The sequence below is a fragment of the Falco naumanni genome, chromosome Z, assembly GCF_017639655.2.
Source record: "Falco naumanni isolate bFalNau1 chromosome Z, bFalNau1.pat, whole genome shotgun sequence".
Taxonomy (NCBI): domain Eukaryota; kingdom Metazoa; phylum Chordata; class Aves; order Falconiformes; family Falconidae; genus Falco; species Falco naumanni.
The window spans coordinates 54,865,031-54,892,737 of NC_054080.1; the positions used below are offsets into that span (position 1 = coordinate 54,865,031).

A 27,707-nucleotide genomic window follows, 5' to 3' on the forward strand; every position below is an offset into this window, starting at 1 on the left:
AATTAAAAAAAAAAAAATGTTGTTAAACCTATTGTAATTCATCAGGTTGGGGTTTTTTTCCCACATCACACAACTAGTTCTGAGGACTTTTTGACTAAGTTTATACCAAATACTATCTGTCCTTTTTTACCTTCAGAAATGCATTGCTTGCTTTTCTATTTCACATTCTCAGAAATCGCTAGTGATAGCGATACTGGAGTGCATCCAAAGTATCTACAGATTGCTCAGAAAGAGTGCAAATTCAACAGTTCTAATTTCCTTAGCCATTCTTTATAGATTTAAATGCCAGTATAATAAAACTGAACAATAAACTATAATTGTCTGTCAGAAGTCTAATGGATCTTTTACAGATACTAGGAGCACTACTATTTAAAGTTTTGATTTGAACAGGTAGACAAGCAGAAAACAGTTGTCAGAAGAGATAAAGAAAGGCATACAGAAGAGATACCATGGGAAAAGCTGCTGGAAACTAGCCAGGAGTTTAGTCATTTATAATGCCAGACAAGGCCAATGGATAAAAAGTTACATATGTCTGGTTTGTAGGATACGTTTTCAAAAAAACACGGCATCCTTTGGAAATTACCAGGGCTAGGATCAAAACTTCTATTTTTTTATATCCAGGTGGACATTAATGGACTGTCCAGAATTACATGCTAGCCCAGTGTTTCTGAATATGCATTGTTCAAGCAGTATGTTTTTTCAAAAGCAGTAGCAACAGTATTAACGTACATAGAAACTGAGAAGCTTATTGAGCATCTACATAGATGTATGTAGACACATATATATTGCACCAGTGAAAGTCAGTAGACACAGAGAAAGTCATTAGGGAGTTCTTTAAAGAAGTAAGACTTTGTTCTTGTAGCTACATCCTGACTACCAACACTCACAGCCCCCAAAAGTGAGCTACCTTTTCTAGCTTGCACATGCAAGAAGTCCCACCTACATAATGGCACATTATGGTTTTAAACTAATGTTCCCTTTAACCAGCCTGTGGAGGAAATAATTTCTGAAGAACCATCCAGCTAAATCCCATTTGTTCTACCTCTCAAAGGAGGATGAAACAAATCCGTTCTCTCTCATTAGTCTAATAATACTGTCCTTGCGACAATCTGCATTCAGCCTGAGCCCTTTGCCTGTACTTTACCCCAATCAGTTCACCTCATCTTGAGCAACTTCTAAGACTATAAATGCCTATGCAGCTTCAACCCCCCGCCAGATATCTAGGTCATGAAGGATCATTCAGAATCTCAGCGAGTCCACAATCATCAAGAAAGATAGGATAATTGGCAAGTCTATGCAAACAGTATGTGTATGCATTACAGTGTGCATCATGAGGTGTCAAAGCTTTCATTTCACAATTTTGTAGGGGTGTAAAGTGAGCATCTGTGGGCTAGGACAGAGGTAGAGGATTGTAAAGAAGGTCCCTGGCTGAGCAAAGTATTTTATTTCTTTTTTAATAGCTTCTCAAGTTACATGCTATCCTACTGCCAGATTTTTCTTCAAATACTGGCAAATAAAATGTGCTCCATTTTATTACAAAGAAAGCAGAGAATAATGATTTTGGATGTCGTGAAATTTAGGTGCACACTGTAAGAAATTGTAGTCTTCGTGATAATTTCAATGAAGTACTTTGGCTGTCAGAGTTCTCAATAGCCCTGTTTCTCCCTCCCCTGCCAGTGGTGGATTTAAAGTATTGATAGACACAGAAAGTTAGAGCTTAATCTCCTCCATTCTTTTCACACTGAAGGCTCTCTTGGGTCCACTGCTGAAAGAAGGTACTTGCAAAAGTATCAGCATAATTCTGTTAAGGATTCCAGGTATTACTGTTGGTATACTTGGTGGGGGGGAGTTCATGCTTGAATTTTTTTTCAGATAAGGTGGCATACGTTTCAAAAAACAGCAGCAGACAATAGAAAATTAAGAAAATGGACCAACATGACACATGCAAAGATCACTTTTTGTTTCTGCTTTTGAAGCTCAGTCTGGATGTCTTAACCTGAACTAATGCACACATTTTCAAGAGTGTGCTTTTGGGATTTTATCAGGACCTCAGAAAATGACCATAATGTGGTTCTGCAAAACAAACTTGGGAACTCCAGAATACAGTATCCAAGTGTCCTTCTAAATACCTCTCACTCCCTCAACTCTTAAGATGCTCCTGCTTGTAAGGAACATTTACAGAAGCATTCCATTAGCTACAATACTACTTAGGATGATACTCAATTTATAGATCTTCATAAGTAAAACATTTTGCATTGTGGGCATGACAACCCACAGATCATCTTTACCTTCTCAGTCGAGAACCCTTACATTTACACACTTAATAGTAAACTAAATGTGGGTATGTCATGGGAGCACGAGTACACTCATTTTTGTTCACCTAGTTTGCTTGATAACCACAAGGTGAAACCAGGACAGCAAGGAATTCTATGTAAACTAGTCACTGAAGGACCAGGGCACTTACTGGGGCAAGTGACCTGGAAGGATGTCTACCACTTCAGAAGGGGTATGCTCAGCTCTCTTGTAACCAGATCTCCCCACAGACTCAGAGCACACTTGACTGTGCAATTACTTTCTTTTTTCTTCCTTTCTTCCTTGCAATCAAAATAATGTGGTGGGACCTTTCTACCTACTACCAAGCATACTGCAAGGTGTCCCTGTTTAGCTGGGATTTTAAGGTAGTGTGGAAAAAAACTCATCCTTAACTTTAATTTCACATTACATATATACGTATATTTATTTGTATTATATTTGTTGTTAAGGCATTATTGATAGCCACAATATATAAAGAAACAAATAAAACTTCTAGCTAAATACCCAGAATATTCATTTCTAGCAAACTGTCAAGATATGTCAGTGGAGGTATGTCCATCAGGTACTAATGGGGAGGGGGCAGGAGGGAGGACTATGGGACACCCTCCCTAAATGTGCAGGCCAAAAAAAATGAGACATTTCCTTACGTGTATTCTGTAAACTGGCATGTGGCCAGTTGGGCAGGACAGTTCTCCTCTTGGTGCTGAGCTAGGGGCTGTCTGACAAGTTACAGAGCATTAAACCTTCAAGAAGTGGCAACGGGCACACATACACGCTGGTTGTTGGTAGCGGTTGCTCAGCATATACACTCCCCACTTGTCTGCATGCATCATTAAACTAACTGCTAGAGCTGTCATCTCACCTCCTTCAAGATATCACGTATTATCCCCCTCATTGCTGTCTTGCCATGACTCGCAGAGGAAGTTGTCCTACTGTTTCTTCCAGCAAAAAATTGTACCCATATACTCCTTTGCACCCTCTTACACCTGCTGGATTGAGGGAAAGCTGACTGGTTAACACATCATCTAATTGATTTAATTTGATTTAAATTGATTCCAATTTGTCGTAATTGAGAAGTGATTATTCTAAGAAATTCTGACAAGGTAGAAATCAGGAATAGTACTGATGTAATAACTTGAAATAAAAAAATCTATATAGTGATGTCTATATCTAACACCTATACTTAAAAAACAAACAAACAAAACAAAACAACAACAAAAAAACCCACCCAAACCTGATATATTTAGCAAATGCTAACACAAACCAAGCAAAACAAGTATGAGAAGAGAACAATATACACGGTGATTTGGTAGTGTACCATGCAAAGAAAGTTTCATGAAAGAAACTTTCATGCAAAGAAACATGCAAAGGAAGAAACATGCAAAGAGAGTTTCATGAATCTTTGAGACTGAAATTTCCCTGCTCCCTATTTTCCTCCTGAAAAATAAATCACTATGTCTGAACATTGGAATTTGGTCTATTCCGAGCTGAGCTGAAATGATGCAGTAGATTCAGCACATACTGGAAAAGCAGAAAGCTCCTGCTATCTTTGTAAGCTAGTCGAAAAGTGAAAACAGATTAGAAAAATAAGTTCTTCAATAGGCAGCAACATTGCTTTCATACCAGATTTGATGAATTAAGTCCTCCCAGCGGCACTAACACCTGATACGCACATTGCATGGATTAGCAAGTTTTAGTCCAAGCAGAAGAAAAAACATTATTTTTTCCCTTCCAGTAACTGCTGCAGGTATATTATCTAATGAAAACACAACAAGATTTCTCTAAGGAATGTGAAATTTGTTTGGTGTTTTCATCAAACAATTATATGTTGTTCATCCACTATCTGAGAAGCGCTGAGGCATATCCAGACCTGATTACATTTATTCTTAGCTCCGGATCAGACTACCCCACTAGGGCAGCAAGCAGTTTCTCATCTCTGCCTTACCAGATCCTTGATGCAGGCATACACAAAAGAGGTGCTTTTAGTAACAATACAGCCACATTTTTGTAGTATCTTGATCATCCTCAATCAGAATGTCTTTGATCATTAATGAAGCCTTTCAGAGTGTTTTGAATTAAAGGATAATTTCAAAGACATGTAAGAGGGATTCACTGACTGTCTTCTATTCAGACCAGTGGGAGGTAAACAGCTCAATCCCCTTACACTGCTGTGAAATGTACCTTTTCAAATACCGTATTTTCAAAAGGCATCAGACTTTTCAATAACTAAGAAGCTTCTAAGAACCACAGTAATATCTCCACTGATGTATCTTCAGCTAATGCTACTTCCAGGAAAACATTAGGTCTGCAGAAAACAGAAGACTCAAAGACTTTAGCAGTAGAAGAATATGGAGGAGTACTCCTAGAGCACTTCGCAGCCCTTACAGCTGCAAAGCATGTATTCTTTTGCACCACTGCATTTGCAAGACTCTCCCCCTCAACATACAGAATAGGAAGCAGGGCTAAGTGAAAAGTGGTATTGCAACAAACAGCACTTTTGCATATCAATATTCACTGAAAGCTCTAACTATCAGAGATTATTAGCAGGCGGTACGCCAAAAATACCAGTTCAGCACAAAACAGACTCAGAGGAGCATGAAGGTAAACAAGGGTTAGAGTCATATCATAAGAAAGATGTCAAGAGGCACCTGATGAACACCACAAATGTTAACATCCAATGTATTCATTGCAGATTTGGAAGGAAACAGAATCCTTCCCCAACTGTCTGCAAATTTTGTTCATGTGCACCAAGTGCACAATGTTGTTCTTAACAGTTCTGAGAAACATGGTAGTTTATGGAAATGCATACGGAAATCACAATCTCAATTGCTTTTTGGAAATGTAATAAACTACACATTCTTCTCTCTGGTGATTTTTAGCATTAATAATGTAATCTAACAAACTAAATATCAAAAGGTGTAACAAGTTGTTAGAACAGATCCTTGAGAGTTGTCCTTCCCATTACAGCAGGATTTTTCTATTCTACAAGGAACTTTAACAAGTTATCTCTGAGAGACAGAGAAGGATATATGGAATCCCCCCTCATATCCTTTATTAAATACATATATTATTTAATTTTTAAAAAATCTAAGGTTACTTTTGATTTAGTTGTTCAAATGGCAAAGACTAATTAGAACAACCAAGGTTTGGAAGCTCATTAATAAACATTCTCAGCAGCAAAAGTAACAGACATGAACTGAATATTAAGACATTATCTCCTCAAGGTCAAAAGAAGTAGTTCAAAAGGTTCCAACCCTCTAATTAAAAACAAAGAAACAAACCAAGAAAACCCACAAAAGGAAATAAATAACACCACCACCACCAAGAAACAACCAAAAAAAACCCCAAAACCCCAACCAAACCAGAACAGGTATGTGCGAAAGTACTTACTACAATGTCTTCAGGAAAAGTATCCAGACTGAAAGAGCCATCATCAAACATGACTTCATAGAAAAGTTGGGACGTCACTCCTTTGACTCTGCAACTATAGTATCGTGTATTCTTATGTTTCGTGATGACTGTCTGCCCAACTGTAATGGTCTTCTCACATGCTTTAGCTCTCTTGAAAGAAGAATTTAAAATAAGTCATTTTAAAATAGCAACTTACTCATCAGAAATTTATCAGTGTCAAAAAGGGTTGATAACAGCTCATCACTCAATGTAAAAACTTCAAATACAAAATAATTTCTTCCCATCATGATCACACAGAATTGTTTTACACATAATTTTTTTCCATTTTATGAGAAAACAAATGGCATCTGAAGAATAACAAATCACGGCACTCAAATATATTTTTGCAAGTGATGCCTTCTAACTAGTCTGCATTAGATCAATTAGCCGTATTTGTAAATTTTATTTGTAGAATAATTTGCAGAATTTGCTTGAAGAGGCAAAATGTGATGAACCTACACCATGGTCTTCCATTATTTTAAATTATCAGAGTTTTAAGTACTGGATTTCAGTAAGGTTCTACATATTTTGCTGAATGGGATGCAATAACTAAACGCATATCCAGCTCCTGTCAGAGCTGTCTACAGCAGTGTATCTGAGTAACTTCCTAACCCATACTGTGCAGAACTTTTGCTTTAAAACTTCAGACATTGACCACCCTTCGTCAGTTATTTATGCAGCAAATCAGTAACCTTTTTTTTTTTTCATTTCTCAGTTTTAATGCCCCAGACCTAGTTATGTCACTCAAAAAAGTAGCAGGGTTGTTAAACTATGCAAAAATTCTACATCAAAAACTGCTTGATGGATTCTATAAATAAATAAAAAAAATAATGGAAGCTTGTAAATGAGCAAATGCTCAGAAGCTCACATGATGCAGACAGCTGTTACATCTCAGCTCCCAACTATTGTATCCCCATGAACCTTTCACTTAAAAAGCAAGCTTCTTCTCCCAGGAAAAATAACATCAAGAGCTTCTCATCCTAAAAACACAGGGCACTTGCATCTTATGATCCTGGCTGTCTATTCATTACCTCACAAAGGTCTATTTGCTTATGAAAGATGAGTTACTGTGACTGGCTATATGTGAACAGTTGAACTTTTCTTATCATGGAAGATGCTACTACAAGGAGCAACTACACTGGTATATTCTAAGCATAAAATATTTTTTATTAGAACTGTTTATATAAACAGCATGAAAATACTTTATTACATATGCTAAAGTAGTTACTCAATTTCCTAGCCCTAGCACTGTTTTTCAAACCTTCAAAGGCTGTGAATCCTTCAATCAATGTAATAATCTTAAAAAGTGTCTGAAAATCTGGGAATTGCTACAGCTATAGAATTTTTAGCACTAATATCAAAGGGAGAACCAAGGACAGCACCAGTTCTTTTCATTAGATTCCAAGCATTAACAGTAATGTCAGTGCTTTTGGGGAAGAGAAAAACTCACCCTAAACTTGAACACTTCTGGTTTTGAGGAGACTGTAATCATTATTGTGCCTTTTTCTTGGACCAATTTCTGGGATTTAGAACTTTTAAAACTCTCTGCTCCTGCAGACTAAGGACAAATATTCTGTACCATTTTGGAGACAGTGCACTAAACCTCTGTGTGTCAGAGCTCTGCCTGACATACGCATTTGGAGGATTTAGTTGAGGTCACCTCAGATAGTAAACCCCAATGATGTTTCTAGAGCATTTTCAAGTTTACCCAGAAATAATGTTCTGAGCATACTCACAAATTATTGAACCCTTTACACGTATAACAAAATTGTTTCTTCCCCATTTTATCTGCCTATAGTTAAACTAAGTTGCAAAATTAACTACTTACATAAGAATTTACTGATATTATCACAGGAGCAATTACATGTCAGTTAGCACTTTTTATCCAGTCTGGAAATGTATGTAAGCTTAAATTTTAATTTACCTTTCAATTCTAGACTTTAGTCTATACAGTTGGGCGGGGCAGGGTCAGAAGTAAACTGGAGAGTATGAATTGATTACTTATATGATATAATTTACAAAGGTTGGTATTACAGAAGCCCAAGGAAAAAAAGCTCTATTAAAAAGTTCAAATGTTTTTAAAGCCTGAAGATGAGACTCTTCAGAGAAGACAAAAGGAAAATTATAATATTTTAAGTGACAACAGAGGTTCATTTAATAATAAAAATTTCAGAGGAGAAATGCCATTGCTCATTAGAACAAATATTAAAACCCAGATATGCATCCTAACACAAGGAGAAGATTATTTTTTAATATGTTATCTTGGTAGGATTCTAGATTTATTTCTCAGAGAGAATATTGACAAGCACAGTCTGTGATTGATTGCATGTCCCAGAAAACATTTCCTGTCAGAAAATCTTAAGAATTTATTGATGTTAAGAATGTCATTTTTGACTAGAAAGGACAGTTGTTATGTAAGGGAGTCTATCAGATTAAAGAAACTGCTGTGGTAGTTACCAGATTATTGAGAAAGCTGTGGTTTAAAAAGCATGATTTTCTTTAAAAGTACCTAAGCCAAGGATGAACTAAGATAGTGGCAGAAATACAGAAAACCACCAGATACAAAGGAAAAAAGTTAACTTCCCCTTCTGTGTGCAAACTTCAAAAAGATAAGAAGGAAAATTACTTTCTCCTTCATTTTTAGTACAGCAGGACATAAAAATCTTGTTAAATAAAATATATAAGCTATATATATATATGAAAATATAACAATTATCACGAAATAGGAATCTGATGTATATCTAAATACCTAGAAACTTTCTCTGACTACAATTTTTAATGGGGGATCCTCAAAATTTGGAAATATATTTGATACAGGAAGATAACTCTCATCATTTTAAGCTTACTCCTCAGAACACCAATTTAGGCATGATGTCAAATCATGACATCAACAAAAATGTGTTGATTCATGATTTTTGAATATGTCTTTCCTAAGGCATGCCTTAGTCTTTATGAAATGTTACAGGGCTGGCAGCAGTTAGCAGACAATGGCAAACAATGACATTGCATTACTCAGGTATTCAACATAAAAAGGGTCTACAGCTTCCATCTGACAGCATCCCTCCATTCCCTGTGTGCTACAGAGGTAAGAACTGGCTGATAATAGCAGAAGATAATTTGAAATATCTCAAAAAAGCAGCAACAGTAGGTTTTTGCAACTCCTGTCTAATGGGTTTTTGCAGCTTCTGTCTTTGCTCCTTCTAAAGACGGCTTTTCAAAATGCACAGCTGCCTAAATGGCCTCTTCTGATCACACTTCCCAAATGAAACACCACCTGTGAGTATATGTTTGCCTCCAGCTGGCTCTCTCTGACCCTCAGTGCTGTCTTTGCTAAACTTCTATGGATCCTTTGCGTTTGGTTTTTTTTTTCCTGTTAGCATACAGAAGTTGCATACAACTTCTTTGCCTCATTTCCTTGTGTATGAAAGCTCTTTTAATCAAAACAAATCCATCTGCAGCACCTATTCTCAACTGTACTTCAAAGTGGTTTTGCAGTTTGATGAAAAATGTGTGAGTGATATGTTTCATGCCCAGAGAGAAGAACAGTAAAAGGAAAAATGAAAAAACATGGCCTACTGCCTGTAAGTGGTAAATCACAGAGCCTTCCTTGCATATTGACACTCTAATTTACATAACAAAATAATACTGGCTGCAACAGGAATAATCAAAAAACATTCTGTATAAAACAACTCTTCTGCTAGCAAATTTTTGTGCTATTCCTAAAGCTGTATGTTCAGCAAGTACAATAGGCATGCTTACTTTTGAGTCCACGGACCTCCAAAGATCGTATTTTTGATAAGTCATATTGACCTTTAAAAACTCCAGTTCTTGGTAGATTTCCTTCATTTGGTAGTACTATGTGGATGCAAGGATTATGATTTCCCTTTTGATTGTCTTTTTGATGATTTTTCATCAAAACACCGAACAGTGTTTTCCAGGGTTGACATTAAAATAATACTCTAGGAAAAAATCCCGAAGACAATGTAGAATCTGATCCCCAGTGAAAATTACATGTGATAGTATATTGGTGAATAATTTGGACACAATTTGCTTGAGATCACAGGCATAAATAATTTGGATGCATACTCCACCTCATCATTACAATAAGCCCTTGCTGGAGGTGAAAAGATACACTAATACCGGTAAAATTAAAGTTATCTGAATGTAGGAAGGGTTTTTGTTGCATAACCTCATTGATTTACATATTACAACACACTACAGAAACATATCACAGTTTTTCCTAGATCCCAGAAGCCACCTTTTGGTTGTTAAGTTTTGGATTGTTTGGTATTTTTTTAAAACCTGAAGAAAGTAGCAATCACAGGTATTCACTGACCATTTAGGCACAATATCTAGGGTCTATATTACTGAAAAAAACCAGACATTTTTAGGTTTGTTTCCTTGAAAGGAGGAGAAATAATAGTGTCCTTCCTTTAAATACAGTGTTTTCAACTGCTAAATACCAGAAGAGTTGTTTTTTTTCTTGCTGACATGGAAATGTATTTGATTCCTGTAAAAATTTGCAGAGTATAATTTTTCAGTCTGCATGATTCCCCTGTTCTACTTTTTCTACATTGCTATGCCTAATGGTGAAGAGCAATGTAATTTCTGCACAAAGGAATAGCTAATAGCTAAGAAAGCCATAACAGGAAAACCAATGGTGAAAAAAACTTCCAAAGGCTTGAAGATAAGATTAGATAAATTATCCAGAAGACAGGGCACAAAACCAAGCATATACAAACATATGGCAATCTCCTTTGTCTCAGGAGTAAGTTAAGAATTTCACAGAAGAAGATTCTTTAACAAAATAACCAATCTTTCCAAGTTTTGGCCTGATGAAAAATACAAAAGTATAATTTTTCTTTCTCTCCTGCAAATCTGATTTTGATTTGAGCCACAAGAAAAACATTAACACAGAATTTTTCAAAAGGTTGGTGCTGAGTTTCAAGAAAGGATGTGATGGTCTAATTCCAAGGCACTTTGAACATCCTTCACACAAACTTTTAAGTAGTACAAACAAAATCCCATTTCTCTATAGTTGGTTGGTTTGGGGGGTTTGTTGTTGTAGGTTTTTTGGTTTTTTATAGTCTACCTAATATAGGTCAAGAAAATCACTAAAAAAAATTGATTTTATGGGATTCCATGTCGGTCCATTACTGTTGTGTTTTATTCTGATGAAGTTTTCACTTCCCACCATTCTAATAACTTCTTTTCTGTTCCAGAGAAAGTGTACACTAAGAAAGTTAACTGCTAAAGTCTGCACTGTTTTGTATGAGCTCGAAAGTATAAATTCTGCTTAAACAACCTACCTGGTTTTCATTAATATTTTGTAGCTATTTCTATTAATAACATGAACACAGAAATGCCAGAAAAAAAGACTGTTAAGGCAGATATACCACTATATTAAGTGTTGGATAAATATAGAAGAAATAATCCAAAACTTAAGCACATTTACTATTTAGTATCACAAAAGAGAATAATATGAAGAAAATCACACACATTGTTTAAGGGGGATTCCATTGCATAAGGGGATTCCAGCGTCAGAAACAGGTATTTTAGAGGAAGGTGGAAAAGTAAGGGGCTGAGGAAGTGGTCGCAATATACATACAAAGTGGGAATAGAAGAAAGTATTATGCAGAAACTTCTGTTTGATCAGGGAATGATTTCACAACTAGTGATGCAAATCCCACTACCTACAGGACAAAGACTTGTCCCAAACAAATACTAGAAAATATTTGGGAAGAACAGCCCTTTTTTGCTGACCATTATTTTAACCCACTAATTTTCAACAAATGAGAATGTTTTCCAAGAAAGCCAAGAAAAATATCTTAAGCTGCCTATGCAGATAGAGGTTTAAGTTTGTTTCTCAAACCAAACTCATTTTCCTGAAAAATGTTTGAAGAAACTAAACCTATTTGTTTTAGTGTACTAGTTTCACATGTCAATCCATTTTGGAAAAGAAAAATCTTCACAAGGCTTAACAGTTCTGTGGAAGTTCTAAACAGTGACACACAATTTGCTTCCCTTTTTAAGAATTACCAGCAGATTGAACACTCAGGACTGATTCCTGTAGTTGGCAGGCACTACATTTTACTGCAATCAAAAGAAATTCTTACTTTTTAGTAGTATTGTCATTGAGACCAAGGATTCACTGACAACCTCTTGAAAGAAAGACTTATGTTACACAGACCTTACCTAGGTTTATTTCTTTCACTTCTAACGTATAAAGGAGATAAAAAGTTTGAAAACTTAAGATGCTCAACTTGACTAACTTACCAAACTATGTCCTTAGTAAGACTATGTTAAATCCTTCTAGGTTGCTAGGAAACAAAACACAGTTTCAAAAGCCCAAGATAAATGGCAAGAGTTCTTTCTTAACTGAGATAGTAACAACTAATTTGGAAAAAAAAAGACATTAAACTAATTCTTAATATGCCTCATGTAAAATTAAAGGTTTCTCCTCAGCACTGGCTAGAAATAAAAGGGAACAGTAGTAACATGAATTTCCATGACATACCATGCTATTTTGCCAGGTGATAGAACAATTATAATTGGATATTTGCAAGACACTGCTTGGCTGCGGAACAAACAACTTACATATATAACATTTCCTTTATCTCACAGTTATCTGTGAGTATTTGCAAGATTCTGTGATCTGGGTATTTGTACCACACTCCAGTTTAACAAAACAGAGAACTGAAGGATTTGTTCTGACTGTCAAACCAATACATTCAACAATGATTCTAATGCAAAAATATGTTAGGTATATCAAGTATCATTTCTCTCAGGTAACAGCACAAGGAAAAACCTTCAAGACGTAATACTTTGCTACGTATAGAAATATGAGAGACAGAGATCATAATATGGATCCTTTCTTCCATTTTCTCTGGATATATATTTAATTATGCAGTTCTAATTCTTAACAAATAAGGAAACATATTCCTTACCACATTTTGTTTGGTCTTGTGCCTGAAACATGTGATGTAGACAACATATGGCCAGTCATCAGGTTCCATCAGCACTCCTGCAGCATGGGCACAGGTAACGTGGAAGGAGGCTGGGCAGCGTCCATACGAACACTGAATGCAGGCACCAGAGGTTTTCTTAATTTTCTGTCTACAGAACATACATTTCTGTAAAGCAAAACAAACAAGAGTGTTTGCCATACTATCTTAACTTTATTGATTTCTGCAAGTATCTTGAATACTGAAAAGTTACTTGTGCTTCATTGATTACATTTTATACCTTGCAATATGCACGGCAAAAGAACCAGCATTTTTTAATTACAAGATAACTTAGTAATACAGTAATTAATAGATAGCATTTTTACCTTTTTGACGTTAATGTGAAGACTATCTGTTCTGGTGCTATAGTAAGAAAACTGATATATAGATAGCTATATTTTCCATACACTCCTCTGAAAATTAACCTGCTCCTCTTAAAACTGATAAATAAAAAATCCTATACAGAATTCTGCAAAAAGTAACAGTAGGACTGAAAAATAAAGAGAATAGGCCCATAGAAATGTAGGGCTAGACAGGACTTCCACATATCATTTAACCCAGCCCCCTACTTTGAAGCTGGACTAAATGCATACTTAAAACAGCCTTTGGGAGATGGCTAATCTAAATTGTTCATGAAGTAGTTTCTACAACATTCTCAGATAACATAAATCGTGGTTTAAGCCCAGCTGGCAATGAAGCCCCACGCAGCCACGTGCTCACTCCCCCCACTGTGGGATGAGGGAGCGGATCAGAAGAGTAAAAGTATGAAAACTCTTGGGTAGAGACAAAGACAGTTTAACAGGTAAAGCAAAAACTGCGCACGCAAGCAAAGCAAAGCAAGGAATTCATTCACCACTTCCCACGGGCAGGCGGGTGCTCAGCCATCCCCAGGAAAGCCGGGCTCCATCACGCGTGATGGTTACTCAGGAAGACAAATGCCATAATGCCAAATGGCCCCCCGCTTCCTTCTTCCCCTGGTGTATATATACACTCAGCATGATGTTCTATGGTATGGAAAATCCCTTTGGCTTGTTCAGGTCAGCTGTCCTGGCTGTGTCCCCTCCCAGTCTCTTGTGCCCCTCCAGCCCTCTGGCTGGCAGGGCCTGAGAAACTGGAAGGTGCCTGACTTGGTATAAACATCACCCAGCAACAACCAATACCATCCATGTGCTATCAACATTGTTCTCACACCAAATCCAAAGCACAGCACTGCACCAGCGACTAGGAAGAAAATTAACTCCATCCCAGCTGAAACCAGGACAATGTGTTACAGCGGATAAATCTCCTCAAAGTTAGAAATGTTTTCTTTATCTCAAGCCTTCGCATAATTCCACAGCTCAAGGTTGCTCCTAAGCCCCTTTTCATTCTTTCTAGTCTGACTTTCATTGGTTAAGTATTTAACATAATGGTGATTGAGTAGGCAGTATTTCCCCACTTCATATATTAAAACATCATGTGAACAGCCTTACCAGTGTCAAGACATACTACTTTTTCTCCTTTTGTCAAAATGGAGACCACATGAAAATATTGTCACTATTTTGTAAGTGACATAAGTCAGTGGACCATATAAAAAAATGATGGGACATGAGCTAGGTTAACTAATTCTGGGAAATAAGCTCCACCATATTAAAAAAGACAAAGTACAAGATGACTGCTATCCTGCCACCAAACGACATTAACAAACATGGTAGATAGAATAATTACTTTAATAACTTCTATGGACAACTGTTTTAGATCACGTATGGGGACTATCTTCTGATAACTCTCATCACATCTAACAAAAACGCCAATATTATTGATGATCATAAAATCAATTCAGCTGTTCTAAAATAGAGACAATTTATTTAATGACACAAAACAGTGAATTCAATAATTTGAAAACATACTGCTGCAATAATGATTACTTCCATTGTTCTAAATTTGCAAGTCACTGATTTTGTTAAACACACTCTTGTCTGCCTATGTTGGGAACACAAGTAAGAATAATTTTGATTTATTTTTCTGTATGGTTAATAATTCAAAGTATTTCAAACTAACTTACATCAAATACTTCTTCCCAGGTCACCCGAAAATGTTGTTCTTTTTTTTATTATTTTCCCTATTCTGAAGTAAATCTGCAGAAATTGTACTGTGTAACTCAGCACTTACATCATTTCAGTGGCTTACTGGCACACAGTTTGTTATTGAAATAATGCCTTTTGCAAGTGCTAGCCCTGTCAAGCTCATTGCTCATGCAGGGTTCTAGTCCATGCATCATTCTGTACGTGAAAATCTCTTCAAGTTCTGCCTTCATATCCACCCTCTCTGAAAGCCAAAAGTCTGCATGGCTTTGCACAAGCAGAAACAAGAGCAGTATCTGGAACTTAGTTAAAAATTCTACCTATCATTCATTAAAAGGACCAGAACTCAGCTCAGTCTGCTGTAGCAGCATCAGGTCTGAAAGACTAGTAAGAGGTAAAGATGATTTTGTCATCAAAACAAATGTTCCAGAGACGTCACTGACATGTTGATATCTCATTGCCATTTGTATTCATGTGCATGAAGCCATTTTCAGATAGATCAAGTACCTGTGTCTTGAGGGGACTTAAGGACTTATATATATTTATTTTCATATATTTTTTCATATATTCAGAACCAAGTAAAATGGGAATTCCAGAAAGAAAACACAATTGAAATCTATTCTGTGTAATGTCTAAACAAAGAATTCACGCAAATACAAAGCTTCTTTTGAAGGATTTTTAACACAGATATACACAGAAATTCGCCAGTCCGCTTAATGAGAGGAAGTACAAAATACATATGAACATTAAGAAAAACCAGACAAAAAACCTGCCACATGTTCTGTCTAAAACACTCAAAAAATGTAATTCAAACAAAATTTAGAGAATGAGGAAAAGGGATGAAAGAGTAAATTGCAGATAAACTAACAGTAAACTGAAGGAAGTATGTTACAGTAGGAAATGCTGATCCCCTTAAATTATTTGCAGCACTTGTGCAAGGCAGCAAATATGCAAACATTACAATGTGGCTGTAAGATGCTTCAGCATCTTACTAAGGTATCATGAAAACTTGGGAGATGTTGAAATCTGAAACATTACATTACATGACTAATGCTTTAGAAGAAGATGAACTTACATCTATACATATGTGAAATTGTTCTGTTTTAATATTTTAAGTCTTATCACCTTTCAGAAGTAGAAAAGTTCAGGAAAATAAAAACAATATGAGGACAGTGAGGGATGCTGGAAGAGACGTTGAAAGTGCAGTCAGGAAAACTGAAAATGTAACACACAAAATGGGATGGCCAAACCCACAGAAATTAGAGCAAAACTTCATGCATCCCTGTAAAACAGATCAAATTCTCTGTTCTCTTCATGCACAGGTTAACTTAATAAGAAAGTGTTAGACGAACTGACATATTGTAAGAAAAGTTATTTCTCACAGTACTGTTCAGAGGTGCAACATGAAAGTACTGAAATATTTAAAAAAAAAAAAAAAAAGCTGTCAAATTACTATTGCTGTATTCTTATTTTCATCATGCTGGTGCAAAATTACTGTAACACTGATGAAAAGTGAAATTACTTTTGTTTTACATAAAAGGAACACTGCTTGGTTATATGTAATTATGTTCTTCAAGTTGCCTAAAGAAAGCGAAAATACTTCCTGTGTTTTAACAACGACATGAATCCATCTTACAGTCAAATACAAGGAAGATAGTTGTTACATCAGTGTGGTGGGTTGACCTTGGCTGAACACCAGGTGCCTATCAAGGCGCTCTATCACTCCCCTCCTCAGCAAGACAGGGAGGGGTGAAAATAAGATGAAAAAACTCATGAGTCAAGATAAAGGAGCTTTAATAAAGCAAAGGTTGCATGTAGAAACACAGGAAAACACAAGATGTTATTCTCTACTTCCGATCAGCAGGCAATGTCTAGACGCTTCCCAGGAAGCAGGGCTGTAGTACGCATAGCGCTTGCTCCAGAAGACAAACGTTGTAAATAATGAATGCCCCCCATTCCCCACCCCCTGCCTTCCTCCTCCTTTCCCTTAGCTTTTATATCTGAGCAAACATCATACGGTATGGAATACCCCTTGGGTCAGTTTGGCTATGTCCCTGCCCAAGATCTTGCCCACCCCCAGCCTAGTGGTGATGGAGGGGGATGTTAGAGACACAGATGCTGTGTGAGCGCTGCTCAGCAACAGCCACAACACTGGTGTGTTATCACCAACTTTCCAGCTACCAATACAAAGCACAGCAGTATGAGGTCTATAATGGGAAAATTAACTCCATCTCAGCCAGACCCAATACAATCAGTAAACTTCAAATACACATTAATCTTTTGTGCTACACTCTTACAATCTTTAGGTATCAAAAAAGATTAAGATCGTGGGTATGAACAGGGGGAAAAGAAGTTACTGTACATGCAGGGGAAAAAAATAATTCTATTTCTCCCTATGCTAATGGAATACCAGAAAAATGCTGAAAATCAGTCTTCTTTCAGAAAGCAAAAAAAGAGTCAAGGTTGACAAATAATGAAATATGTTTCCCATTATTTGTAAGATGCTGTGTCCTTTGTAGAAGTATGACAATGAAAGGGATGATGCAGATATACCTCAACTTCACAGCGAATCTCAAACTTAGCCATGAATTTTAAACTGTACACAGATCCACAAACAAAAGTCAGGTGTAGAAGCAAATTCAGAGCTTGCATAACTGTATTAGGCAGCATGGCCCTATGCAGTCATATGAGAAAAAGCTCTTTCATCTTTGAAACTATAAGTCAAACAGTTAATCTATGATATTTGATTAATAAAATCAGAATACATAGAATAAAAGCAGAGCAAAGTATACGAATCTTCTTTGCACAGACTTTTGGAACCTTAGCTGAGCTACATACCAAGCCCTATATAAGCTGTAAGCAGTAAATTGAACTATGCTGTGTCTGACCCATACTGGCAATTCTTTCCCTCCTTAGCTTCTAACTAATAATATATTTCTCATACTTTCACTTGGAGCTTTACAGCATATGAATTTAAATTACTTTTTTCACCTTTTCTTTCCCATGTCAATACTATTTTTTGTAGTGATACATGAAAACAAAAGGATTATATGAATGTAAAAAAATAATTAAAAAAAAATAAATCACTGAAAGTGACCAAAGGAAGAAGGCATCAAAATCATAAGAGAAAAGAGGGGATTACCCGTTGTGAAGACTCAGGTTTCACTCTCCCTCCCCCACTTGCCTGAAGTCCGAGTTTTTAAAGTTTGTAAAAGGAAGGATTTGTGTAGAATGGAATAAATCCTGAACCATTCTTGCAGAGGACAGAATCTAAACACCTCTCTGTCTGGAACACCCTCATATTTAGGTATAAAAGCTTTCTACTTGTGAAATAAACGGGCTTGACATACTATGAACACATTTACTGAGATACAGCCATGTTAATTCAATGCCCAACTGCCAGTTCTTCAGTAGTCTGAAACTACAACTGTTCTTACCAGCTAAAGCAAATTCAACATCCTAGATTGCTAGGAAGAACGTCATTCTGACTTAATGCTTGCTAGATATTAGTGCGAGGCAGACACAATGGGGGAAGCAGATGAGGATCAATCTTAATCTAATCAGAGATTCAGATGCAAAATGAATTGGAGAATAAATAAAATTGTTTATATAACTGGAGATTAAGAATATAGGACAGAACAATGTACTGCAATTTTCTAGATGATGAAATGACCTCTTTTTGCCCCCCAAATGAGAAATATGCTGCTGCAAATGGATTCCATAATCATGGAATAGCTCTTTAATATTAATAGGTTGCAAACATATAAACAGAATGGATTTTAAAGAACAAGTCTGAGGAAACTGGATGCCAGCATTTTGAAGAAGAAAGCTCACTGATAGCTTTCATAATAATTATTATGCATCCTTATATAAAGAATTTAATATTGCTTCCCTCAAAAAGAGTAATATTTACAAAATGAAATTCCAGTCCCTAACAGGATCATGAAGTAAACACTGTAACACTGCTTTCTGATGCAATGGTTTATTAAAATAAGCACAAGTTGAGGTCGTGGCAGAAAGCTGGGGTTTGATTTTAGGAAACAATTTGAAGTATTGATTCCTCCCAAAAGTATTTCTTATGCCTTGGTAAGAAGAATGAGTTATGTGAAGAAGCACACTATAATACAGCATTATGTTCTACAAAAAGAAGCTATTTCAAGAGAGCTTCTAAAAGTAATTAAATATCAACTATTACTAAAAATCAACCCATAAGTGCTCTTCTCCTACTGCTGCAGATGGTTATTAACTACTAGTCAGTAACTGAACTGTATATTCTCATCCTCTTTTATATATTTGGCTTTTTTGGCCTTATAGGTATCATTGGAAATAAACACTAAGGCAAAGACACCATTGTAAAGTTTTGGAAATTAATGAAAAATCATGGGTGATGTGTTTTTTTCCTGCTATATCTGATTTAGCACCTCTGCATTTCATAATGGATCTGCTTTACCTCAGAATTTGTATTACCAGACAAGCAATATTGCTGTTGTGTATGATCACATTCTAGATATGCAATGTTGGTCCTACTGAAAGCAATAGTAAAATACCGATAGATTTTAACAGAGCAAATATTTTACAGAGAATATTAACAGAAGGACCTTCACCAGCTTATCAACTGTTATAAACTTGAGACATACAGTACAAGATGCACAGTGAAACTAATACTTTCTTTCTCCAGTCCAAAGCCATAACACGGACTAGAAGTGAGAGATTACAGTCTAGTCATACTTCAGGAGTTGGTAGCAAGGTATTGGCACAAAGATTTGTTAATGATGCACCACATAATCAGAATATGCATACTATGAAGACATTTGACACATTATCTGCAGATCATTGAGCACATGTTGTCTGCACAACCATCTTTCAGAATGCAAAGTCAGCACTTAATTTTGGCAGAGAGCATAGTGTGTTTCTATGGAAACAAGCTCATTACTTTTTTTCAGTTTATGTTTCCTTTTATTCCTGATTAACCTAAACCAAACTGAATATTTCAGATATGAAACTGATAGATCTTAGAATCAGAACACGTGAAGAAAAAGTTTTTTAGATCATCTATTCCACTTCTCTGTTTAGCATGTTTAGCGTGTTTAGACAATTATATAAAATTAACTAAGAATGTTGATAGATAAAGTATCCTTCTGGTATTTCAAACATTACAACTAGTACCTTAAGGGGGAAAAAAACCCAATGCTTGTAAAAAATTATTTGTAATTTCCTACTAGTCCATAAATCTGCCTATAACATTGGCCTATGGCAAATTAAACACGGTATTATCTAGATGTAGGTGAAATTCCGTTGGTCATATATTCCAGCAGAGAAGTAAACCTAACACTTATGCATCAGTAGCAATTACAAACAGCGTCTCTAATAAGTCTGAAGTAATATAGTTTGGAGTCTGCTTTCAATGAGTGAATGTCATGGTTTGATCCCAGCCAGCAACTAAGTATCAGGCAGCCACTTGTTTGCTCCCCCACCACCACCCTGGCAGTGGGGTGGGGAGGAGAATCAGGAAAAAGATAAACCCCATGGGCTGAGATGAGAACAATTTAATAATTGCAAAAGAATCAAATACAATAATAATAACAACATTTGTAATGAAAAGGAGAGAGAAGGAGAGAGAGGAATAAAACCCAAAAGGAAAAAAACACAAGTGATGCACAATACAATAGCTCAAAACCTGCTGACTGATGCCCAGCCAGTCCCCAAGCAGCGACATGCAGGTCCCAGCCAACTCCCCTCAATTTATACACTCAGGATGACATTCTATAGTACGGGATATCCCTTCAGCTAGTTTTGGTCAGCTGTCTTGGCTCTGTCCCCTCCCAGCTTCTTGTGCACCTGCTCACTGGTAGAACATGGGAAAATGTAGAAGTCCTTGATTTAGAGTAAGCACTACTTAGCAACAACTAAAGTATCAGTGTGTTATAAACATTATTTTCATAATAAATTCAAAACACAGCATTTTACCAGCTACTAAGAAGAAAATGAACTCTACCCCAGATGAAACCAGGACAGTGAACTTGAAAGTCATGCTGTTTCATTTTGAATTAAATATGAAATGGCACCAAATATACATATTGGTTTAATATACAATTTTAAGAGTTGATAAAATACTATCAGGATTTGCCAAAATTCTGTATAAATACAGTATACATCTACTATTTCAGTGAAATTACTAAGGTACCAATAGCATTTTAATTCATAGGGGAGGAAAGACAAATGTACAGTGTAGAGTTAAAAATAACAATTTAGCTCTTCTGAAGCACAGATTGTGTGATTGCAATGGAAAAAATCCTCACACTATAGGTTAAGAGAGTAAGAAAACAAATAAAAAAATGAAAACACTTGGTGACATTCTTATTTTAGCAAGTGTCTGAAAAGGTTTATGTTCCTGTGATACACTATGTAACCTCCTTAACTGGTAAAACATGAGTGTTGCAAGGCAAAAAGGAAGAAATAAAAGAGCTTGTTAGAGCTCCAACTGTTGCCTGCACAGTGGTACCCACCACCACAATACCTGCAACTATGCCATATCTAGGGGAGTAAACTGCTTTGCATTTATTTTCAGTATTCTTGAAGTGCTCAATATTTGTTGTTAGATTTTAACATCAACCACTGCAGTTAAGTCCCTACTCTTTTTTCAGGCTACAGCAGCACCATTAGTGTTCTGTGCTGTCAGATATACCGAGGAAGTATGTGAGAGGTCTGTAAACCTACCCTACAAATCTACTGACAAAAATACCATTTACACATATCTCTACTATCTCCTCAAAGTCTTATTGTGAATAAATACTAAAAGAAAAATATTCAATCACCAACTTCTGCTTCAAAAAGAAGAACCCCTACATACATAATGAATATGCTGCTAACATATAGTCATTGAACACAAGAATACCTCCACTTCCTTCTAGATTCATAGACACCAGGTGACACTCAGAATTCAGTCATCCTAACTCTTCTCTTGCCCACTTCATATCTACCTTCTTTCTGCAATATTAATATGTGACTGTGAGCCTTCACTGTATAAGCAGACTCTCATGACTTTTTATGTATTCATATATACTTTATATATGAATTTAGTATAAATAAACTTTAGTTTTTATGTATTCATATATACTTTTTCAGGTGCCTTTTTTATTATAGGGCAAAACAGATCTTTTTTCCCAGACAATGCCTCTTCCTCTGTAGTCTGAAATGTTGCATGTCTTCTTTTTGGTTTTTTTCCCCAGTAATTTTCACCTTTTAGCTTCTACATTGTACCATATAAACAGTTAAACACACAACCTTAAAAACTGTAATTTTATAGAAGCATTGTGCCTGTATTCAGTGCATCTTTCAGGCATCCTGAAACAAACAAGAAGAAATGGTTGATGCTAACATTGGAAGGGCAAAATCCCAGGAAGATAAATATGGAGGCTGAAAAGAATCTCCTTTTCTTTGTTCTCCAGGAAGAAAGCATTTTTCTTAAAACTTTGCTTTGGATTTGCATAGACCAGTTTGAATAGATTTGCCATTTATGCAAAGGCTAAAATACCTGATAAGCTGTGAAAGGCCATTTAGGCTGAAAAGGTGATGAGGCATCAATTCACTGCCTCGCTGCTGCAGGCTCCGCTAGACACAGTTGTTAGAGGGGTCCCAGCATTATATTGTAACTACACTCTTTCCAGCCAATTCCTATAGGCATTGCTGGAAATTAAAAGCAATGGTCATCTTCGGATTCTTTTCAGCACTCCAGTCATCCAGTCACAATCACATATTTATTAACCCAAGTACATAGTGCAAAGACAAAACAACTGTGTAAAATGTGAGCTAAACTATTTCCGAAAAGTCAAAGAATAACAGAGGTTGGAGGTGTCCACCAGAGGTCACGTAGTCCAACAGCTTACTAAAGCAGACCTAAATCATGTGGCACAAAGCCTGTCCAGACGAATTTTTAACATGTCCAAGGACAAAGGTCCCTCAGCTTTGCTGGGCACCTGTTCAAGTGTTCAACCACCAGCTTTCATTCATTTTCTTTCTTTACACAAAACTAGAATTACCATGTTTGTTCCCTCTCAAGCTATAACCATGGACCTCCAGAAAGCATCCATTTCCACCTTCCCTTTATCTTCTGTTTACCTAGTTATAAATAGCATTAAGATCTCTGCAAAAAGATGTCTCTTTCCCAGGCTGAGCAGACTCAGTTTCTCCAGTCTCTCTGCATACATCCTGTGCTCTAGCCCTGACCATCTCAGTGGGCTTTCATTGGATTATCCTCTATGTCAATAATGGGGAGACCAGATGTAGTCTTCCAAACACCAAATAAAAGGGAAGGATGGATCAATTCCCTGGGCCTGCTGGCTGAAGTTTTACAAATCAAGACTAGGATGCAGATGGCCCCCTGCTGCAAGGGCATACTGCTGATTCATGTTTAACTTCTTCACCATGATCCCCACGTCATTTTCTGCAAAGCCAATCAAGATAAATTCTAGTGGCAGACTTTGTAGCATTCAGATTTCAAAAGAGGCAGATATCCAACTAAAACAGAGCATGACTATATGAAGCAGTTAGAGAAGACATCTAGAATTTGCTAACTCAGAACCAAGTCCTTAACAATCAAGTAAAGAACTTTAAAAGACTGCATGGTCATTTCACACCCCACTCCTTCACGAGTTATCATTTAATGCAAAGCACTGCTCTGAAAAGTAATATCATTATTTATACTTAGTGTGGAGATACTGTTTCTGTATAGTTTATTTTATAATAATTGCTTTATAATACTTCACATGAATACATACAAAGAGAATTTAAAATTTTAATAAGGGAGCAGTTAAAATGAGAACATTGAGATGCAGCACTGAAAGGATTATATTCTTAGTAATATCCTGCAAGCAATTTACTGAAATGAAAAAAGGCAAAGACAGTCTTTATCAAAATAAAGCTATCACCATCTAATAAACTCTCTATACTTCTGAGAATGGCTAGTCGGTAAGGTGATACCATTAAACTAAACAGGTATTTACACACACACAAATAAAACAAAATTACTAAAGAGACGATCATATAGCACGTAAGACATGCATGTTCAAATGTTTAGAAACAATCTTGTCAAGCTCAAACAGAAACCTCTGACGACAATACAAGCATGCATATAAAAATTTCATCTGCCTGCTAGCATGACAGCAATGTGCTGCTTTGTGTCTTAAAAGACGAGAAAATGGGAATGGACTTCTGTATACGTCCTCTGCGCAAGAAGGTGTCATGGCCAATTATGTAGGTGAATGCACTTTGCCTCTGGGAAGGAAAATACTGTGCTTGGGAAGTACACTGAATGAGGACACAGCTGCTTGTCAAGTTCTTCTCTGTTGAAGGGAAGATATGGACAGAATGTGCTATTAGGAAAGAAGGATAAGTAAAACCATTTAGCATGGTTATGCCACTGGCCAGGAACTACCTGGCAGCCCTAGAGGAAACTGAGCTAATGCTCGTCATGCTTTTTGCAGGTGCTAACAACAGTATATAAGCAACCGAATAAGTCAAAACTGGAAATAAAGGGCTATTCCAGGGTGGAGGGGTATGGTGTACTTTTTGCTTGTTTTGGGGTTGCCTCTTTGGCTGGCTTTTGTAATTTTTTTTTAACATGAGGAAGGGGTCAAAGCACATAGAATTTAAACATGCTCTGCATCACAGATGTTTTTAGGTTTGGTTTTCTTTTTCTTTTTTTTTTCAGTTCTGCAAAGCTTGGAGGACTGCACAGCTTACAAAGACAAGATTATTTCTGAAGCTTTCAGCCAAAAGCCAAAATCTGTTTTTCAGCACAGTTGAGGTTAATATTCTACCTAACCAGAAAATAGTGTCATTTGAACAGGCAAAAGTGATAAGGCGGTACAGAAAAGTTATGACATTTTAAAAACATATTAAAATGTATTGAGTATAAGAAATTTAAAAAAATTCCACAATCTAAAATGAAACAGTTTGCAGTATCTCAGTACCAGTAAGTTATTTCTAAACGTTTCCCTCATTTCTAAGTTCTGTAGTAACTTCACTAAGTAAATATTTAGAACAGTCTGATCCCACTGCAGAAGAGGGTAAGCAGTCTCTTGGAGTAACTAGCCATTATAAAAAATTGCCAAACCATTGCTCCCTCTAAATTGAAACATATCAGCTATTAATACACTTACTGGTTAAAATGGTTGTTGGCAAAAATGAAGAAGTAAAAATTGAAATTATAGCATGTATAAGATGAGTTGGTTTTTTTCTCCAGTTTTCTTTTTCCTTGTTTTCTTTCAGAAGATATTAAGAAAGAAAAAAAAAAACAAACCACAATATGGTGGCTTTATCATGGGCAGGTAGGCAAATGACCTTTTGCTTAAAAAACCTCATAAAGTATCATCTTTCTTGCATAAACCCAAAAGTATGTGGATGTCAGCACAGTTGCAAAGTGTTCCAGTTTACCATGGAAACAACATTCTTATTTCAAAATAATACAACTGTTCACTGCGGACTATTGGCATGAAAGCTCCCAATCCAAGCTCAATGACAGCTTGTGGAGTGGACAGATGAAGCATGGAAAATATTTTAAATTAGTTCATTTATCTTGCTCAGACATGGGAAGAGACTGAGAATTTTTCATGTTTATAGAAAAAAGCAGAGGGAGAGAGAGAAAGGAGGAGGGGGAGGGGGAAGGAGAAAAGGCAGGGTTAAAGGTGGGTAAAAAATGGGAGGAAAAAGAAAATTGGGATAAAATTAGGAAAAGGGGGGAATGGGGAAGAGGGGGAAAATGAGGAAAGGGAGGGAAAAGGGAAGAAAGTTTGGGAAAAGGGAAAGAGCACCTTTTTATATGAATTATTACATTAAGCTGAATTTCACACACAACACTTGTTTGTTTTTTTTTTCATTAGAAAACATACACCCCAACACTAGCTAAACTAGCAGTTGTTTTTTAACTGGTTTTGATTTTATCTTCATAGTTTTCAGAAAATAAACACTGGTTGTTATGAATGCATTAAAGACATGCAGATTTAAACTGCTTTGTTCCTAGGGACTCAGATTACAGGTTTTTTCCAAACATGAGGCATAATTCCCATCACATGCCATATACATCCAGGATGAAGAATACAATAGATCAAATATTTAGTTATGCAGTGTCTTATTGCTATAGATGTTATCAGAGCCCAAGACATAGCGAGGGAGATGGCTCAAAGGACACAGTAATGTACTGCAAGTCAGACAATAATTTTATTCCTGAGATTCCAGTGGTTCCTAAGAATGTGATTCTGACAAACTTAAACAGAGATACATTTCCTCCTCCTGCTTTGAACTTAGATCACTCTGTGGTTATGCCTATAAAGGCAGCTAAGTACTGTACGAAACTCATGAGGACCAAACACACAACATGTATGCGTCAAACTTCCATGAGAAGCTCACTTGGAAATCCTGCCACAAATCATGGAGTGTATGGAAGTTTACACAACACGGAATTCTTTTCTATCTGAATAATGAGCAAACATGACAAAGGTCTGTAGTTACCAATTCTAATTCTAGAGAGAGAGAGGCTTTGAATATGATCCTATGATCCAATTTTTTTTTTTTTTTTTACTTCACTCATTTTACTTCTTTACTCATTTTTTACTTATGGTTAACAACCATTTTTAATGCTTTGAGGAAGTTTGCCCAGACAAACAGATAGTAGATCACACTAAGTTCTCAGAGATATTTATCACTAAGTCAGAAAAAGGCTAAGAACATAAACAGTTTACTTATTGGAATGCAAGATACTAATCTAAAAGCAAACGGGAAAGTGAAACAATGCAGTTCAAAGAGAATAAAACGTTTGTCTTAGCTATTTCAAGTACCACCTATAGATACATTTGCTTACGTTCTGTACAGCTGTTTCTTGTATGCAGCTCAGATTTTGCTTCATATTGAAATATATATGTTTAATTTTGATAATTTTCTCTTATTCCATGTGTCTTTCTCTCTACCCAGCTTTTCAGGCACAGTGATTAGGCTTGAAAGAGGTGAGACTTTTCCTCACATCTTTATCCTTGACATTTTTCATTTTCTAATTTCCCGCTCTGGGAAACGCTTCACATTCTTGATGGACATGTAGTTGATTTGTTTAGTGTTAGCATTTAGCAAGGACTGCTATTGAAGGGTAAGCTGTACTCTCTTCCACTGATGCCCAGTCCAATAAAAATACATTACAAAGAGAAAATATTTAAAAGTCTGTTTTACCTGTCTAGTGTGTGGATTGACCCATGTATTTGGACTAAGTGGACCCATTTAGCATGCAAACTATTTTGTTCAATTTTAAAACATTATTTTCAGCATCTCTGCCATCTGGCCACATGCTTTTCTTTCCTGAAAAGTGCCATCTCTCACTGTAAAAATAACTTCATTAAATTATGAAGCCTTGGCCTATGGGCCCATCAGCCCAGTTGCCCATGGTATAATTTTGAGAGCTTCTTTTCTTCTGCTTTTGTATCACAAACCTTTTCTTTAATGTGGGACTCATTCACAGGGAAATAAACCACTAACTACAGATTTAATTTTAAAGGTAGTTTTTTTAAAGTTACCCACCAAATGCTCTATCAGCAACAATATGTAGAAATGTACAAAAGCCCAATACTCAAAAAGTCACAAACAGGAAGAACACCTAGCATCTAGTTTGACTTTTGATACCAATTTGCAAAACTTAATTTTGGCTAGCTAGACTTCTGGAAGATAATTCTCTCCACACAGTGCATCCAGCTCCTGTGTTAATGGACCAGTAAAAGATGCTTCATTGTGTCTTAATGGTATAATACATTATAGAAGTCAGGTGAAGGAAGGAACTATACCTCTCAATCTAAATACTTGTCATATGAAAGGCCACAGCTGATACTTCCATGAAGAAATA

The 27,707-nt window shown here is 36.3% G+C and overlaps 1 protein-coding gene across 2 annotated transcripts in view; it reads right to left on the minus strand.

Moving 5' to 3' along the window:
- Nucleotides 1–27,707, minus strand: part of KDM4C (lysine demethylase 4C) — a 299,915-nt gene that overhangs the window by 18,408 nt on the left and 253,800 nt on the right. The window contains exons 18-19 of one of the 2 annotated variants that reach the window (XM_040579748.1): nt 12,711–12,896; nt 5,704–5,874 (exon numbers count right to left, since the gene is read on the minus strand). In XM_040579748.1, the coding sequence (XP_040435682.1) occupies nt 5,704–5,874; nt 12,711–12,896 (357 nt within the window). The remainder of the gene's footprint in view (nt 1–5,703; nt 5,875–12,710; nt 12,897–27,707) is intronic. The other variant, XM_040579749.1, reaches the window with a different exon arrangement.